This window comes from Kwoniella shivajii, chromosome 6, assembly GCF_035658355.1.
Source record: "Kwoniella shivajii chromosome 6, complete sequence".
NCBI classification, from domain to species: Eukaryota; Fungi; Basidiomycota; class Tremellomycetes; order Tremellales; family Cryptococcaceae; genus Kwoniella; species Kwoniella shivajii.
This window is the reverse complement of record NC_085913.1, coordinates 305,538-323,782: the sequence shown is the minus strand read 5'-3', so window position 1 is coordinate 323,782 and position 18,245 is coordinate 305,538. Positions and strand designations below refer to the sequence as shown.

At 43.0% G+C, this 18,245-nt stretch overlaps 8 protein-coding genes across 8 annotated transcripts; 4 read left to right on the top strand and 4 right to left on the bottom strand.

Moving 5' to 3' along the window:
* Positions 1 to 1,380: 1,380 nt before the first annotated feature.
* Positions 1,381 to 2,023, top strand: IL334_004611 (uncharacterized protein; the record flags this gene model as incomplete). Its single annotated transcript, XM_062936328.1, has 4 exons — positions 1,381 to 1,442; positions 1,512 to 1,617; positions 1,677 to 1,763; positions 1,919 to 2,023. 4 exons carry the CDS (start codon positions 1,381 to 1,383, stop codon positions 2,021 to 2,023), a joined length of 360 nt encoding a protein of 119 aa, XP_062792379.1.
* A 235-nt stretch (positions 2,024 to 2,258) lies between these two features.
* IL334_004610 (uncharacterized protein) lies at positions 2,259 to 2,732 on the bottom strand (the record flags this gene model as incomplete). The annotated part of the gene is made up of 3 exons (XM_062936327.1): positions 2,259 to 2,394; positions 2,467 to 2,542; positions 2,591 to 2,732. 3 exons carry the CDS (start codon positions 2,730 to 2,732, stop codon positions 2,259 to 2,261), a joined length of 354 nt encoding a protein of 117 aa, XP_062792378.1.
* A 1,572-nt stretch (positions 2,733 to 4,304) lies between these two features.
* Positions 4,305 to 6,127, bottom strand: IL334_004609 (uncharacterized protein; the record flags this gene model as incomplete). Its single annotated transcript, XM_062936326.1, has 10 exons — positions 4,305 to 4,384; positions 4,444 to 4,483; positions 4,551 to 4,623; positions 4,695 to 5,054; positions 5,118 to 5,244; positions 5,306 to 5,397; positions 5,463 to 5,502; positions 5,585 to 5,759; positions 5,859 to 5,992; positions 6,055 to 6,127. The coding sequence occupies 10 exons, from the start codon at positions 6,125 to 6,127 to the stop codon at positions 4,305 to 4,307; spliced, it is 1,194 nt and encodes a 397-aa protein (XP_062792377.1).
* A 1,244-nt stretch (positions 6,128 to 7,371) lies between these two features.
* On the top strand, positions 7,372 to 9,563 carry IL334_004608 (uncharacterized protein; the record flags this gene model as incomplete). Its single annotated transcript, XM_062936325.1, has 14 exons — positions 7,372 to 7,598; positions 7,670 to 7,770; positions 7,829 to 7,927; positions 7,971 to 8,109; positions 8,175 to 8,264; positions 8,324 to 8,341; positions 8,406 to 8,440; positions 8,489 to 8,632; positions 8,694 to 8,770; positions 8,824 to 8,900; positions 8,963 to 9,091; positions 9,146 to 9,182; positions 9,254 to 9,364; positions 9,465 to 9,563. 14 exons carry the CDS (start codon positions 7,372 to 7,374, stop codon positions 9,561 to 9,563), a joined length of 1,383 nt encoding a protein of 460 aa, XP_062792376.1.
* A 1,287-nt stretch (positions 9,564 to 10,850) lies between these two features.
* IL334_004607 (uncharacterized protein) lies at positions 10,851 to 11,440 on the top strand (the record flags this gene model as incomplete). The annotated part of the gene is made up of 3 exons (XM_062936324.1): positions 10,851 to 11,093; positions 11,182 to 11,267; positions 11,356 to 11,440. The coding sequence occupies 3 exons, from the start codon at positions 10,851 to 10,853 to the stop codon at positions 11,438 to 11,440; spliced, it is 414 nt and encodes a 137-aa protein (XP_062792375.1).
* A 435-nt stretch (positions 11,441 to 11,875) lies between these two features.
* IL334_004606 (uncharacterized protein) lies at positions 11,876 to 13,268 on the bottom strand (the record flags this gene model as incomplete). The annotated part of the gene is made up of 3 exons (XM_062936323.1): positions 11,876 to 12,978; positions 13,047 to 13,145; positions 13,214 to 13,268. 3 exons carry the CDS (start codon positions 13,266 to 13,268, stop codon positions 11,876 to 11,878), a joined length of 1,257 nt encoding a protein of 418 aa, XP_062792374.1.
* Positions 13,269 to 14,030: 762 nt separating this feature from the next.
* IL334_004605 (uncharacterized protein) lies at positions 14,031 to 16,344 on the bottom strand (the record flags this gene model as incomplete). The annotated part of the gene is made up of 11 exons (XM_062936322.1): positions 14,031 to 14,472; positions 14,545 to 14,851; positions 14,917 to 14,937; positions 15,000 to 15,063; positions 15,123 to 15,201; positions 15,293 to 15,434; positions 15,506 to 15,584; positions 15,648 to 15,753; positions 15,831 to 15,916; positions 15,981 to 16,047; positions 16,139 to 16,344. 11 exons carry the CDS (start codon positions 16,342 to 16,344, stop codon positions 14,031 to 14,033), a joined length of 1,599 nt encoding a protein of 532 aa, XP_062792373.1.
* Positions 16,345 to 16,617: 273 nt separating this feature from the next.
* Positions 16,618 to 17,660, top strand: IL334_004604 (uncharacterized protein; the record flags this gene model as incomplete). Its single annotated transcript, XM_062936321.1, has 4 exons — positions 16,618 to 16,709; positions 16,765 to 16,796; positions 16,855 to 17,106; positions 17,224 to 17,660. 4 exons carry the CDS (start codon positions 16,618 to 16,620, stop codon positions 17,658 to 17,660), a joined length of 813 nt encoding a protein of 270 aa, XP_062792372.1.
* Between the last annotated feature and the right edge of the window lie 585 nt (positions 17,661 to 18,245).

Here is an 18,245-nt window from a genome sequence, read left to right as displayed (position 1 = left end):
CAGGGGTGTATTATGATTTTGTCGAACAGTACTGTTAACCTCTTGATGGTAAATAATCTGGTACAATAGGTAGGCGCATTAGCTTCGAGATTTGTGAGGTTTCAAGTGCTTTTTGATAATATCTGAAGTGTCCAGATGAGGGGTTTCGTGTTTCTTCCCCTTCACTTCTAATCACTTTGGTTATGAGCTGATCTCGGTGCCCAGAGCGTTTTTAACCTTTTCTCCTGAAGTTGACGACCGATGAGCACACCACGGATTTGTGTGAATCTTTCGTTTCAAATTAGAAAAGAATCTTGGTGGGTGTCTCTGCAACCATTCCAGACAGAGTAGTAGCAAATCGTAAAGTAGGTCAAAGATGATGTATACAATGAGAAAAGGATTTGTGGTCCTTCATCGGAATTACGAGATGAAAATGGGTTCAATAAGGAAAGGTGTGTACGAACAACATAACAGTAGTAGTGATATGATATTCCTGACAAAATAAGGGACGAGCGTCGGGAGGGGTCTTTGTTCAGAAATGATTAGGATAATTTCGTAATCATTGGTAATGAACGATAAATTGATACCGCTAATAAACCATTACAAATTATGGAGTCAATCGTAATTCTCCTCCCTTAAGGTTATCGTAACAGAAGCCCTGTTCCTGTTTCCTGAATGAAACCTTCAAAACCTCGAATTTCGCCAAAATGCTGTTCTTGGCAAAGTGCTACCCAAAAACTCTGTTTATGTTCTTCATGAAAGCGATGCTGATGGTCTTTGCACATGCAATACCTCCTCACTGGACCAATAATGTATCGCGATACCATCGTACGGATGTTATAGGTCCGACCTCGTGTCTGGTCCGGGTCAAGGTCACGAGACATGCAAGAGGACTGTGATAGGGACTATACTTCGCTGCTATCCTAATCGTCTTTGGCACGTTATCGATAGAAGTACCAGCTTGAACAGACCAGCCCAAAGCTATCTCACCCCAGCTGACAGTAGGACTCTTCAGTGTTCTATCAACAGGCGGGTGAGGAAGTGATGACTTGATCTCATCGATAAGATCAGAAATGACCATTTGTAAGGTCAGGTTCAGTGAGGCAGTGCAGACACCTTAAGCTCTCCGATACGCATCCCAATTAACGATAAGATGTAACTACATGTTATTCATTCCATCTTTCGCAGAGCAAGCATAAGGTATCATGCATCCACAAGAGGAAGCAGAAGCAACAGGAAGTCTACGTGATTGTTTCTCACACGTGATATTGAGCTGTTGAACGCGTTTTGACCTCCACTTTCTCACTCACCCACTTACAAACTCAATTCCCATTCGAGCTTGTTATTTCGACTTCTTCTTCGCATACTCTTGACCAATTTACAAAATCAAGTTCATCAACCATGTCAGACTCTACAGCTCAATCTATCAGACAACTCAAGATCAAAACAGGAGTTGTCAAACGGTAAGTCTGCTGTCACCTTCACCCTCTACTCGCAATCTTACTAATGTTTGCTTAATTGTTCTCTCTCAGCTTACATAAAGAAGAATCTACTTATATCCAAGAAGTGGTAGATCAGAAGAAGGTGGTACAGAAATACAAGGATGAAGGTAAAGATGGAGCTGATATAAGAGCAGCGGTAAGCTTACCGAATCTCTCTCACCGGGTAGAAAGCTTACAAAATATATTGATCAATAGGAGAGAGTTTTAAGAGATTCGGAAATGATGGTTCCTAGAACTAGGAAGCAGCTGGAAGAGGCATTTCAGACTCTTGAGGACTTGGTAGTGAGTTCCTAATGAGCAAGATCACCGCGACCCCTCTCATAGCCCTGTCGAGATACCTCTCTAAGACCTCGAACGCATTTATCCATGAAGGCTGTTTCTCACAGGTTGTACCCAAGATAAAACTGATGACTGCTCGCTATCGTCGTGTGAAATAGAACGCCCTTCGACCTGAAGAATCGATTTCATCCTCTCCAGAATGGCAAGATGCTTTCAGTCAATTGCAGCAAGTGGAGACCGCTTGGAAGTCCGAAGGCAACTAATTTTGTACTTGCAACTCATCCAAGTAATATGAATATGTATGATTTAAGGTCAATATTCGGTATACGGTGGTATGTGACCTTGGGTAGAACGATATCGACCTTCTGTGCAGTAGAAAACATGCAGCACGATGTTACTCAACATTACTGCATAAAATCGATCTGCGGAAATCCCTCCGCCTATTCCTCCCGCTGCTGGTTGATTTCATCGCTCAAACACGAGAGGAGCGGTTGCGCTTCATTTTTCTCTGAAATACATCCACCCTCTTCCGTTTTCGTCATGGTAGGTATCCACAAGACCTTCCGGCACTCGCGAAGTACCTGAAAAAGAGTGCCCACTGTAAGCCTTACCTTTGGGTGGAGCTTTCCAGACTCTGTACGTAAGAACAAATGAGTTTAGTCACAGTAAGCCATATTTCCCGGCAGGGTAGTCAAATTGAACATACTGTTTTGGGAGATTAGTGTAATCCTTTGTCTCCCCATTGCTGTTTACGAAATGTAGACTCGCAGAAATTTCCTCGTCTGAAGCATTATTCAATCAGGTGAATCGCGACACGTAAAAGAACTTACCATTCTTATTGTAGCATTTCGTCAATTTAGTCTCATCACAAGTATTAAGAGATTTGGAGGCATCGGTTTCTGTTCCAGCTCTGGAGTCGAGTGCCATTTTGGTACTGGCTGCAGTCTCGGTGGCGTTCGCGTTAGATGACATGATGTGAGCTGTCTGATCAAGTGAATGAAAAAGTGTGATTGGTGGTAATAAGGAAATATGGAATGGTATACAAAATTACAGGGAATTAGACAGGACAGTCACCCTTTATATACGCAAAAAGATCGATGAATTGGCGACAGTGGACTTCATGTTCATACTGTCCCTCCTTTCAAGACGCCTTCTATACTGTAGCAGCGAGGCTCTCCTTTATACAAACCTTCCGTTCATCGCTCCTGGGGGACATTTCAAATAATTTGACAACACCTTTCAAAATCTGAAGCACATTCGTGTCATCATTGTCAGAATATGCAATGCTGTTCATGTTCATACTGTCCCTCCTTTCAAGACGCCTTCTATATCGTAGCAGCGAGGCTCTCCTTTATACAAACGTTCCGTTCATCGCTCATACATAGGGGACATTCCAAATAATTTGACAACACCTTTCAGATCTGAAAGCACATTCGTGTCATCATTGTCAGAATATGCAATGCTGATAGCTCTCGAATGTGTCACCTCGGTTTACACATCATTGCGAAGATCATCCGTCAAAGGAGCGTAAAAACAGAGCTCAAATTGCATGTCAGTTTCGGTCTAGAACAGGCTCCTCTGTAGAAAGTACTCATGATCAGAATACTATGTACACTTCGAGCATTGGAGCTCTCACCAATCATGGCAGAAGAATATCCTGACCCATTCGCTTTCGATTCTCTTAGCTTCTCTGTTTTTGACAGTCCTGCTATATTTGGTCATATAATGTATACTGAAAGTGGTTTCGACATTCCCTGCGAATGATATTGATATACATTAGTATTGCTGTAAATTGTTATACGTAAGACAACATCATGCTGTACTTCCGAGATCTCTTGAGCACGAATTCCCTGGTCCCTCATGGCTTTCCTGCTGTGTGTCAACTTGGGAGTTATCGGTACACTCAGTCGCAGTTGCCTCTTCGCCATTAATGGTCGCTCCACAGGTCGAAGTCGGCGCATCGGCTAAGTCAAGTGGATCAGCAGAACACTTCGACTGTGAAAAATTGTTCCCACTTCGAGAAGCGCAAGAGCGCTCGCCATTGCTATATGTGCTGCCTTCTTTGGTTTGCACCTCTGATACTCGACTGCTCAACGAGGCACTCTACCATTTGATCGATGAGCCTTTTATTCGCCGGGTCGGATGTGGATTTTACTTTACTCACAAAATAATGACTGTGGCCCTTGGTCAATTTTCTTTCGACCATAATGCTCAATGCTAAATCAAGTGGATATGCAGTATGGAAAATGGAGCCTGTCAATGACTTACCAAAAAAACATATATGGACGCGGTTCAATTGATCGAGGCTTTATGTGCGTGTAAGATCTGATGCATTGATATGCAAGGATAGTTTTGTATACTCGTCATTCCCTGGAGTACCATACAGTACGATGAGGGGGATTATTGGTTCACTCTGCTACTCCCTTCATCGAACCGTATTGTGCTATTGGCTTCATACAAAACTCATTAACCACCCAAATTCTGATTTCCTTTCTATGCGATGATGCTCTTTTACGAAGCAAGGTAGTTTTATTTTATTCTACGTCATCGCATGGTCACTCGCTTCCGAGAAATCTTCTTGAGTAAGTTATGCCGCAATGCATCCGCACAAACCGGACAGAATCCTATATCAAAGTCGAGTCAGTATCTAGCCGAAAAAAAGCAGAAAGGATTTATTACTTACGTGGATAGGTGACGTTCCTCATTAAACATTCTTCATTCGTCTTATGGATTTTGTCACCTCATAGTCTCCTTATTGAAGAATGGAGGTGAGTGGCAAGTAAGACTTACTGGTCTCAAGGTCACTTTTCCATTCATTGAAAAAGTACGATATGCTCCTATGTGTCCTAAGGTGTGGTTAAACCTATGGTCGACAGACATATCAGTTGACTTCCCATTGTTCCTTTTTTCAAAGAAACAAAACAGATGACTAACCTTCCTTGTCCGCCGTATTCTATTACTTCCAAACTGGTGATCATCTTGCCTCCTTGTCCAGCTTTCTCTTTTCTGCCTTCTTCCGTCAACGATACCCTTATAACATTCTCTCCTAGTTCCAGCCCATCGAGAAGAGATATGTCTAGCCATCTTCTATCTAGAGAGTTTTGCCATTCCGTTGGGAAATAGTTCTTCAGATCAAGTGGTCTGCCGTTGAGTGTCAGATTTACGTGCGAAGGATGAGGAATAGAAGATAATGATGTACGGAGTAGAGCAGTAGGATATGACTTTGTATGGCTTGCGAAATCATTGAAAGACATAAAGGTTGAATTATAATCTCCTATATCAAGATCGTGCCATCTATACGATTCGCGTCAATCACATCCGGCATGATCATAAAGTTAAAGAGAAGAGAGAGCTCACGGATAAGCCTGAACAGCCATTCGAGAATCCTCTATTCTTGTCTCACCAGGATTTGCTAAGTAATTTTTCCACTTCAGATCATTTAGATACGTTATCTTATCTGAATTGACACCGGAGTATGCATATCCTGTTTCCAGATTCGATTCCGTTGTCAGCTCGATCGTCTGTCTCGCAGTCACATCACTCACCCCCATCATATTCCTCCCCTACTGGTATCAAGCTATGTCCCAGTTCATGACGAAGTACAAGGGGACCGTTGAGCTCAGATGCTGTGATGATACTACCATCATCACGTAATTCAGCTCTAGCTCGCACCTCGAGACCAATAAAGGCAATAGCACTCACGTAAATTCGCCTCCTAGACCTCCATATAAGGGATCATTTCCTGAGCGACATATCATCACTCGGTCAGCCAATCCGCTGCAGCTGTAGGAGTATTGGCTCTAACGTGATGCGGGCGGACTAACCCAATAGAATAGCCTGGTCACAATCTCCATCACCCGCACCACCCTCTCTGAACCACTTGCAAGCTGCTCTCGCTATTTCGGGGTGTTTCACATATACAGCTCTGAGTTCCGGCCCAGGACGATATAACCCTAATGCTGCACCTGGAAGGGGTTGATCATGAGTTCCTATACCTGACTAGATCAGAAGCAATCAGCAATCAGCAATCCTCCCTAGATAAACACGGCTTACGATACTGCTTAAATTGAATTCTATTGATGTCTCATATCAACTCACATGTTCGGAAGGGACGAAAGTCGCCCAGATATTCAATAAATCCGCTACGTGTCCCATAGCACCATGAGGTGAGATGATATCGTCTTTCAACTTGTTTACATCTGATTCGAATTTACCCAATTCCTGCATGGTATCTGTTTCTCTACTCAGTCAATGCTCCTGCCTAGCGTGGGTAGTGAGATTTTATAAAGCTCACATCCGTCGGCAAAAAACATCAAGTTGACTCGCTTGTCCTTATCACCTGAAATGTGGACAGCTTGAGTGATCATCCCTTCCGGAGGGGGAGTGGGATGCGACTCATCATCGGGATCGCATTTTTGGTAGTCTACCCTCGGTGGAAACAGAGAGTGCCCAGCGAGTGCGCTTGAGACTTGATCCGTCTTTAGTAATGATGACAATGGAAGCTGGATTTGTATGGCGTTCACAGGCGGCACGGATAGATGAAAGGTCAGGTATATTATTGGAATTCCTGTAAAGCTAGATCCTGTTCAGCGCAGCCCTGTTCAATGATTTTTCTCTATAACGCATAGTGTATAATCTCACATGGACAGCAAGCCAAACATCGTGAGGCGTTATCGAAAATCACTCAGATGAAACGAGATTTGGGAGAAGGATCTGAACATAAAATTGTAGTAGATGTTCAGGCCTGTTATGACAGCCTGCCCGCGAAGGCATATTACGTGATCGTCTTCGGTGATCTGCGACATCGGTAATGAAACGATCAACGCTCGTGACAAAGAGATTCAAGCCCGACAGTCGTGCAGTTTGTAGGCTGACAGGTGAGCTGAACGAAGGATTACTCCATGCTGCTGAGTGGACACAGTTGATGTCATGTCTCGGCGCAATATTCGGCAATTAGGAAGTAGAAGATGTGAGCAAGCTCAATTTCTTGTCGGGCCGATCGTGAGGCAACGCGGACCGTTAAGCGTCTATTCTTCGTGAAAGCATCGACTCCAGCTCTACCCTTCAACAATCGGACAGTGACCGTGAACATGCGATTGAGGACGTCCCGCAAGCAGTGAGGTCTTCCTCATGACAGGGTACAACAAGATGAATTAGGCTGGTACCTCACTTTATCGTTCATTAAAGTTCCCTACTTTCATGGTATTCTCTTTGTTCATGGAGTTTACCCGGTCAATCCTGCAAGGCTTTGATGCCAAGCGTAAAGCGCACGCTAATTTTGGAACGATATCTGAGTGATGTCAAGGAACACAGGAGTGACACAAGAGGCGTTCATACCCCTATGCATCATGACAGCGATTTTGACCTCGTGACCTGTTGTATTCCCAGAGACGGACCGCTAACGGACCGTTGCCCGGGGCCTTGTGGGGCTTCATGTGTGGAGGTTGTCCATTTCGTTGACGAAAATTAGCTCATGAGCATTGGGAAGTCTGGAGAGCCAAAAAAGTCCTTGAATCGCACCTATAAAACCAGAGCTACTCCCCTCTATTCATTCGCTTTGTCGATGAGATTTTAAAATACAAAACAGGCGTCACATTGATACTGAATCAACATGTTGACCGGTGCTCTTTTAACCCTACTTTGTCCCATCGCCACTTTGGCTGCCTATGCCCCTCATGGTAGATCATCCGAACCTCTAGTCAACAGAGCTGACGGTGGACAGACATGTACCGTACAATCCGGAGGTTCAAATTCTACAGATGACTCTGCAAGTTTCCGGGATGCCGCCAAACAATGCGCCAATGGTGGTCAACTTGTGTTCAAGCAAGGAGTAGATTAGTGAGATTATATTCTATCAATATCAATCCCTGCTTGGTCCCATCAACTGACGATCTTACTTTTCTTAATAGCTATTTCAATACACCTGTAAATGCTACACTCAATAATGTCAATATTCAACTTAACGGAAACATCCATCTTCCTCAAAACATCACTTATGTACAAGGTATCGGTAAGCTACAATCCTGCCATTCTCAGGTGTGAGGCCATGAGCTAAATTTGTGCGTTAGTGAACGGATCAACTGGTGGCAATGTCTGGTGGATCAACTTGACCGGTGATAACCTGAATTTCACAGGTACAAACAATCTGTCCACTGGATGGGTTCATGGTATGTAGCATTATAGCCTTCCTTCTTGAGGTGATGCTGATAGACGTGGAAGGCTACGGTCAACAATGGTGGGATGCTAATCCCAAAAACGGATCTGGTATCGCTTCTCGACCGCATTTGTGGAGATTCAATGTCACCAATAGTTACCTGAAAAATATCAAGATCAGGAAGCCTATTGCATGGTGAGTACAGTATGTGGTCGATTCAATTCTAGGTTATGATTGACTGACTCGCTTTGTTGTATTAGGGTAACTACCTTGAACGGGAAGAATATTGATGTGGAAAACGTATTCATCGATGCTTCTACCACTCCAAATGGCGGTTTCCCTTTCAACACGTATGTATCCTGAGACTTCACGCCAAATACTTGAAAACATCTGCTGATTCACACTTCAGTGATGGTTTCGATGTAGCGTAAGTTACATGGACCGCGTGTCATACCCGCCATATCGAAAGGACTGATCAAATATGTTTATAGTGCTAAGAATGTTCGAATCAATGACTTTACCATTTGTAGGTCTTACTCGACAACATCTTGATTCATCGCTGATCCGATTTTAGTCAACGGTGATGATGCGGTGACCATCAACAACGGTGGTGAGAATGTTACCGTGACCAATGGCTTCATTGGTGGTCCCGGCTGTCATGGAACCAGTATTGGAAGCTTAGGTCAAGCTCAAGGTGTATACCAGACCGTCAGGAACAGTGAGTTATATTTGCACCTGCACCAATTTGAAAGTAGAAGCTAATGTGCACAACCGGTCAGTCTGGTTTGAGAACATCAAGGTGCATGGTTGTGTCTACGGGTCCAGAATCAAGACCTACCTTGGTGGTCAAGGTATCGTAAGTGTAATAGCTCAGCGCCGCAACAAGATTGTCAGCTGATCGATCCCCAGGTTCAAAATGTTACCTTCGCCAATTATGATGTATCCAATACTACTTTCCCCATTTACCTCACTCAAAACTACTTCAAGTGAGTTTCTGTGTGTATTTACCAATAAACATGACGAGAACTTATATCGTTATCTCGTTTAGTCAAGGAAGTGCCCAAACTCAAAATGGTGCAGGTGTCCAAGAAGGAGGTAATTTCGGAGGAAGGGTTGATAACTCTTCAGTCCTCATCGATGATGTTACCTACAAAGATTGGATTGGCGATATTAATACGTAAGCTGGTACTTGTAAAATCCGTTTGAGAGTCGCACTGAACACTTTGGATAGTTACCACCCAGGTGATGGGTCTTGTGTTACCGATCCTGTAAATTTCCCATATTTTCTGAATATCTGAGTAACAGGATCGAGCTGACTTCTTAATCTTTCCTTCACAAGTGTTGGTACAATGTTCCAGGAGCCGATGGTACTCAGGCTATCGTAATTGGTTGTTCCAATTCTACTGCTTGTTCAAACTTTGAATTCCAGAATATCCAAGTTATTCCTCAGGTCAGTGGACACGATCATTCTGACCCATTACGATTCGTCAAGGACTACTTGCGTTTACCTATGAGAACATGAGATGCTGATATTCATTTCGACTTCACAGTCTTACGCTGATACCAAAATCAACTGCACAAACCTTGATCAAGGCAGTAATCCCAATCTTGGTATCGTCTGTACCAACGGTACTTTGATTTCCACATAGTAAAAAATCAGTATATCAGGGGAAAAGGTGAAGAAGGAAAGCGTGAACTAGGACATGTAAAATACATGAAAAGAGTCTATAGTCTTGCTACAGTATAATAAACAATCAAAATTGGGGCAGAATGTATCGGCCACTCACAGTGCCGTTTAGGCAGGAATCTAGTCTTCGTGGCTTCGATCAGCTCAGCCTGTACCTAACATCCACATTCAGGTTTGATGAGTGTAGGCACTCAAGCTTTGAAACGTAGCGACAAGGTCAATTGATTGATCGGACAGAGACACACAAGCTCTCGGTCTCGGACTTGGAAGCGCTTACCTCAGACAGCACCCCATGATGATGACCATGATGCTGTGTTCGATTATATCTTCTCGGTGAACTGGACAATAATAAAGACAAAGTAAGGGATTTAAGGGGACTCACGTACCTGTGCCGAGAGACAATAAATTTACTCATTGCTCGAGTATCTCTCTCACCCTGAAAACCAAACAAAAACGCCTCCACCTATAAAAATTTCTCTCAGCTTTCCTAAGATTACCGTCCGCACCGCTATCTGGGATATTCAAAAATATCAAACACTTCCCGCTTTTTTGTTCTCCGAAACGATATCATACCGACCCTAAACGTCATTGCTATTGCCCAGTCATCTGCGGTACATATGGGGTCTTTTCTGTTAGAGTCCCGCTTTTACAGTTGTTGACTGTATGTATTAACACCCGAGACATCTTGATACATCAACGTTCTTTCATCCTTACTTCTGGTTCACGCCGAAGCTCCCAAACGAACAATGCTGAGGGCGTATCATCAAGGTAAGGTACTGAACAGTGCCTTTATACTCCATTGCGATGCGATCCGCTTTTTAAAGCATCAGGAAGCATATTAGACCACATGTATTGTCACCCCTCACCCTCATTTCTAACCCTTATTCAAATTTTACCCATAAAATAAAAACCTTTCCAGGGGTTATGAACGGTGGTGTGTTTGAGCTTATTGAATAGACCTTTCTATTGTTGCTTTTTTAGGAGAGAGGGTCTGTGCGGGGTAAAGGCTGCACATCTATTCGCTCATCGACCGTTTTTCATGGGAAGAAAACAGAATCTAGACCCGAAACTGAGGTAACGTAGACGATGACCGAAGTTTCGCAGATATATACATAGCATTTGTTGATGAGTTGTTGATCTTCTTCCCTTCTGACATCAAAAGTAAGAAGCTTTCCATAACTGTATCTATCAATCAATAGAACCAAGTCTATAATCCGCCTGTGCAATTTCAATCAATCAATCACTCAGAATGTTATTTTTATACTCACTCAGTATCCTATTGTTGTCCCTATTCGTTACTGCTGCACCTATATCAGAATCTCCCAGACGACACTCGGCACAATCAACGACCTTCGAACCTTTACGCTGGTTGACACGCTTTGGTGCAAACATACCTGCAGACTCTACAGTGGATTTACAATGGGAAGGTGGAAGTGGACAAGGAGTTGACGTGTATTATATCCCACAATGGCCTGAACAGACTGATTACTTCGTGAGTGTCAGTGCACAGGCTCCTCGAATAATGGCCGTATCGCTACGTCAGGTTCGTTCAATGCTGATTGGTGGTGATGACATTATAGCCTGTCGAAATCATAGCTGGAACTACAGCAAATCATTTCACTTGGCATACACCTAAAAAGGACGCTTACCCAAAAGGTACCACTTTGTGAGTCTTGATTTCAGCATTCATGCGTTTCTCTTGACCAGAGGTTCGGCTATATAGGCATGATTGGCTAATCGATTTTACCTCGCAGTATTCTTGGTATCAATGACGCAGTAACATCGCTCTCATCAGAATGGTACGATATAACCGGAATGCTACACTTCGGCAACCATTAAATCGACATTCTTCACACAAGTTACCCGTTCTCTTTTTCCCATTCTTTCTGTGATGGACAGCATCAAACCTGTATCTACATTTCAACGCATTCATAACGATCTCATTCACATGGACATTCACGACAAAACAGTCTCTCAGCCTTCCCGTCATGCACTTCAACAAACAACGGACAATGTTGATTTTCCTTCAAAGGTCAATCAGATATACCTAGCATATACTATTTTAATCGTTTTTACATATATAGACGAGATGACCATAACCATATAACACATTGTCCACGTATCAAAGACGATAAGAACCGAGATCAAAGATATCGTTTTCTGAACTAATCACCAATTACTAACTAGCTTGGGTATTCCTCAACGTCAGTGTATATATATAAAACTCTATTTCTGACCAGATCGGTGTTTCGCTTATCGCTCTTCGTCCTACCTCTACACATTCGTCGCTCTGGAGACTTTGGTTGCTGGGTACGTGGTACTCCAACCCGGTAGAAGGGAAGTCCAAGACCAAGGTGACGTGGTCCCCCCGTTACCTGGTCCTGAACTGCTACCGGGTGCAGCAGTAGCACTTGCCGATGGATCCTGGGTAGCGCTTGATTGTGCAGATACAGAAGTAGCTGCCGTAGATGTGGTCTCAGTGGATCGCAACGGATTGCTTAGAGGAGTGGTAATGGCAGATGAGCTACCTGGCGATGTGGAGCTTGTTGAAGGTGTAGCTCCACTTGATGTAGAATCTGTTCCATTGGTACTTGCTGACGAACTTGAAGGTGATGTTGAACTCGCTGTGCTGGTAGAATTGGTACCCGTCGTTGTATTACCAGAACCACCAGTATGATTTCCGACATCAAATGGGCCATCTCCTAGACTGACTAGACCTTGCAAGAATATAAGCTGATGACTGTTCTGATAAACCTCTTCTAACGTGAACCCATCTGTATAACCCCAACTATTTCTTGCCCAGATAGTTTTGGTACCATCACTATTTTCAGTTCCGTTGTAAACTGCGTAATCATGATCATGACCTAATTGAGGTTCTGTTGTACCCATATCTTCCTTTGGAACAGTGTTGAATATCACAGGTGTGTGACGTTCTCCCGCTTGTTGACAATACCAAAAGAATGTACCAATATCAATTTCTTCTTTTAATTTGAAAGCAGTGTCATGACCAGTCAAAATCTTTAAACCGGTTTTAGCTGAACCTGAATTAGGATCGAAATCTGGGTTTTCTCCACTTAAAATACCATTTACTGAATCTGTTTTGCCTAATGCTTTGGCGCCTTGGCCTAATGCATCATGCCACCAATTCCCATCTGGATGATCTTCAGTTTGTGAAATCAGATTATGGTCAGCGGTGAAAGTTTCTTGTTGACCTGAATTGGGGTTCCATACCGTGACTTGTGAAGTGGAATCACTAGGCGACGCAATACCGATTATGGAAGTCCCATTACCTGTTCGAACCAATTGTTCTATCCATTTTTGAGATGACATGAGTACGGCAAGTGAACAAGCGGCCCACCAACAATTGAGTACCTTGACTGTTTTGCATTGAAGAGAGCGTGCGATGATTAGCTCGATTCTTTGACTCAATCCTGGCGTTACTCACGCTGTATGACATCTTGTACTCGCGGTCCAGTTTCATACCATATGGGTGCAACACCTCTTTTCTCAAGAGTTTCTGACTCAGATATCGGTGCGGAGGACACTATGTGTGTACATATAAGCTGACACCCGGGGAACGTTTGTGTTCAGGGCATGGTGGGTGAGACTTACCGCTTGCGATGAGGATCGGAAGTATCCCTAGTAGAATTGTGAGAAGACCTTTCATTGTTGTTCGCTGCATAGGTATTATAAGTCAATCATACAAAGAAGAGGAATGTCGATGAGGGAAAGGTTCGAGAAGGAAGGAGAACAATTGTCCGCGGATATAAATCAGAGAGAGAAGATAAAGAGCGAATTGCAATAATCGATAAAGAAATAAATGATCGACTGCTAGAGGTAAGTATACCAGTACTTTTGCGTATGAACGTAATTTACTAGCCAGAAATGATGAGGATGAGTTATTGATCATTCATGATACATTTTGTATCTTATGACCTATAGCTTTAGTCGGTAAGTAGAACAAAGGATAACCAACCAAGCCAGGGGTAAAATGGCTGATTGATCCTTTGGCACTTTTGGTTTGCAAGTAATGTTAGAAAGGGCTCAAAGGACACTTTGGTATACTAATACCAATGTAATTATCGTCAAATTGAGTGAAAGCGTGTGAGAACAATCCCACTTAAAGGTATCAAAGCTGATGATGCATGTCGTAGAAGATGATAATTGATGCAACTTTCTCACACCCGACATGACTCCGTTGATCAATGAGCATCGTTGATCGTTGTCCAGGTAAGATGATGTATGCCATCGTCCTGTTTGCTGTGCGGCCAGAATCTTGCAATTGTTATCTGATCGGCTGATGGATCTCCCCTCTCTTTAATCTACCTGGATGAATGAAGTCCACATTGGACTTTAATCTACATCAAGCTTTTGTTTTTATACCGACCAACCATAATGGACTAATCGTCCTACGAGGTCTATTCTTGATTTACGCTTGTCCTTCTTTTTCCTTTAATTGCATTTCTCGATCTTCTTTTAGGACATCTTTGATTTCGGCATCTTTAGACCAGCCTCTCCAATCCCCGTCCCAATCATCTCCTGCCCAACGTGGTAAAGGAGTCTCCCATGTTCCTAAAGAAGGTGTGGTATACCTTAGAGCGTGTAGGTATATGAAGAGAGTTTCGGGATCAGGATCATCGGGTAATGGTACGAAACATTCTGGACAGAATCCAGGTGGTAGGTATGCTGGTGCTTTCAATGGCGAAGGAGCGTGAGGATCAGGTAGAGGTGGTTTAGCTGTATATATCTCTGAAGGACCTCTGTTTGGTGGTATATATTTTGATGTTGAGTCGTCCAGTTCAATTTTGCTTTCGGTCTCGATTTCAAGATCATCTCGAGCTTGTTTCACTGAAAATATCACTTCTTTCCATCTGTGATTTGATCATCAGCATCAACCTGGTTGGGATCGCTCAAAAATCCTTTAATAGAGATGGATAACTCACTTTATCCAATCTTCAGCCTCATCTTTTTGTTTTCTTAACCTCCCTATTATACCTCTCGCTTGTTCACTCAATAAAATAGGACTAGTCAAATCTATATCGTCATGTTCCCTATCCACAGATTTAGATTGTGGAGTAGACGTTCCTACTCGAGCCTGTAATGCTTCTGCTCGAGATGTTCCAACTGAAGAAGGGGTAAGATCTACACCACCTCTACCCAGGTGTGGACCCCATATATCAGAGGTGGAATACAATGGATCATTCGCTATGGGATGTCCGAGGTATTGAAGATGTACTCGAATCTGGTGAGCTAAATTTAAGGAAAAGGTTTTAACATTGGCCACAGGGATACTAGGAAATACGACTATGACTCACTCCTTCCTGTCTGTGGTCGACCTGCAGTAAATATCGTACAGCATCAGCGAAGAGTTGCTATGACGATAGCGGATGCCACTCACACCTAACGACACTTTGATCCCTTTCTGCATCATACGACATTCTCTTGAATATAGTCACAGCGTCCTATGAATTGGATTGTTCAATGTTTATCGCGACATGTCATTCACTATATTGCAGCTTACCTTTCCTTCCGGAGTGATGATCACTAAACCCATTTGCCTGTCGACGGTTAAGAGTGGCTGATCCACTGTGACTTCCTCTCTGCGTATTATAGTCAGGTCCCAGTCAAACTCGTGTTTCACTCCCAAACCTGTAACAAAGTATAGAGAACGACGAGGAAAGTAGCACTCACTCCGGGAACCTTCCTTTCACTCTAGCAACATATTCTTTCTTCACTGATCCTTCCGCAAATTCTTTCGATATAAGTCCAGCTTTTTTCCCTGATAGAGCGAGAATCATAAGTCCTGAAGTGAGACGGTCAAGTCGATTGACAGCTATCCAAAGAATCAAGGTTAGGACTTCGACGAAAGCGTCCACATCTAATTTAAAATCCTGGAAGACTTGCAAAAACATTTTATTCCATAATCCAGTATCATCATTTCCAATATCGAATGTCTGAAATAACGTCCAGTAGCATGTACAGGCTACGATATGATTACTGTCAACTAGATCCTCACCCAGGATGCCAACAGGAGATGGATACATACCACACTCCCGGGTTTTGAAATTACGATAAATTCCTTCTTCCTATCGATATGAAGTACCAATATAGGATCATTCGTTATGGGCGGTTCATGACGATGTACAGTATTACTATAACGTCCCAAGCTTCAGTTTCCATATTCGCAGGGTACAGTGTAGTTCTGGTTATATGTCGAGCTATGACTCACTCTATTCTGTCTCCATTTCTCAATACAAAATCAGGTTTTGCAATAACTCCATTTACTCTTGTGACTCCAGAATCTAAAGCGTGTTTCTATAGGATTATATCACCCATAAGCTCGAGTACGACCGCGGAGCCTTCTATTGCCAAGGCTCACATAATATTCCATCGACCTATCTCTGAACTCGGTAGTAATAACTTCCAATAATTGTCGACCCAACCATCTGGATTCACCCACAACGTACCATATCAGTTTTTCCATTTGAGAAGGAATCCAAGATATAATGATATGGGAGAGGCGAAGCTGTTACATACCGTTGCTTTACAAAAGTCCTATAAGGCCACCAATAAGGCTTTATATATCTCAATTTCGGATTCATGCCTTTGGGATAACTTGATTTCGTTAATCCTACTCCTACTTCCGCACCAGGTGTCGATGTCCCACTTGACCGATCCAAGTCGTCGAGATTCTTCAAGTCGGCCAGTCGATTTATCAGTGTGTCAAGTTTTGGAGAGGACATTGTCGTTCCTCTGATATCGGCCCCTATATCGATGTTCTTGCTCAAGAATAGCTGTTGGATCCCATGTTGAAACACTTTCAACCCACATCTCATCTCCAAATTCGTCCTGCGAATTCGAACTTTTCCAACTTTTTTCTTGTTTACAGGGGCCCCGCGTACATTCCATCTTTCTTCAATTTCTATTTTGAAAATCAATCTCTTCGACAACGATAATTGTTGTTCTGCCTTTTTCATCTGATTCTTTCTATCATCTGAGCATCGTATCGCGATAGTATGGGTCCGAAGAGAGGCAATGAAGCGCCTGTGTGTCAAATATGCATGACCCAGCCATCGAAGTACAAATGCCCATCTTGTCCAGTACGCTAGTAAGCTCCTTTTTGCAGATGATTACCATGGACTAGCTGACGATTATTGATATAGCTGTTCCGTAGCATGTTATAAATCCCATAAAGGTTAGTTGACTAGCTTCATCCAGATGTTAGACAAGAATGGACTGATGTAATGACGTAGTATCCCATGAAGAGCCTTCTGCTCAAAACGATCAAGCTCCATCCGAAGCCTTACCGTTAACACTTCCGGCCACACCAACTGTAGAAGATCCTCAACCTCCAATCTTAGCAAACGAGGACGACGAACAGTCACAGTCACTACGTTCATTGACATCGCTACTATGGCCGCCAGAACCTGATCCGTCGATATTCACTGATCCCTTAAAGAAGGAAGATCCAAAGCCACTACGGCGGGAGGAACTACTGAGAATCGGTGAGTAACGTACTCACACTTGCATTTATTGAGCGCCGTACTCGCTTCGTTCCAAGTGATATGTCATCGGTATTGAGCCAAATAAGCGTGAGCTAATCGGTCGGCATGTCATGACAGCTACTTCTCCTTCACTTCGAGTCCTGCTTAATCAACCTTCCTTACCCCCCATTCTCCAAGCGTTAGATTCGCTCCCAAGTCATAATCGACATACAACATTATCGAGATTACTCGGATTAGATACTAAATCACTTTCGAATACGGATGGAAGTTCAAAATCATTCATAACAGGGAGAGATTCACCTCCACCTTTGGAAGATTTGCTATCTACCCTTTCAGGTTCAAAGGAAGATCAACACGTCGTGGTGGAAGGTGAAAATGGTTGGTGGTTGAATTACCCATCTCGAGAATCAGGAGGGGGAAGGGTCTGGATTGGCGAAGAAGAGAAGAAATTGGTTAGATTATTCGCTGGTGCAGTTTGTCAAGCTATAGATGGAACTCAAGAAGGTCAAGAAGAACTGAGTTGGGGTGAAGGTGCATTGGAATGGCAAGTGTAAATTTAGCCAAAATACCTTACTTCGGAATGTCCTCGTCATCTCAGTCAAGGCGATTTTCCGCAGACTTCGATACTCTCAGGATATAAGTGGATCATTTGTTGTACGATTACAATGTATTGGTACCATTAGCATCTCACGCCTCTGTGATTTCAACGATACCTGTCAAATGATTAAGAAACCACTCATCATTTGTGCAGAGTGCAGATGATCCTGCCTACGTCAGCATAACGTCAAAATGTGACGACGTGGATCTAGTTGCAGCAGAATACACTTATAACAAGTAACATCCCTTCTATTAATTTTCTACAGATATCAAATGTAAAATGCCAAGTTAAATAAGCTACCTATGGTTGGGAAGCTATAATCGATTATTGGGTCTTCCAATAACAGAGAAGAGAAAACATGATACCGTTTTTATTGTCCCTTTTTTCCGAATCGTGTTTATGGAAAGACAGAAACAGAAAATGATTGTCCATGGAATTAGGTATCTTTGAAATTGATTATAATTGATATAAGGGAAAACACGAAAAACATGAAGATTCGGCGAAACTAATGAAATATATTGTCCCTATTCCGTCAAATTAG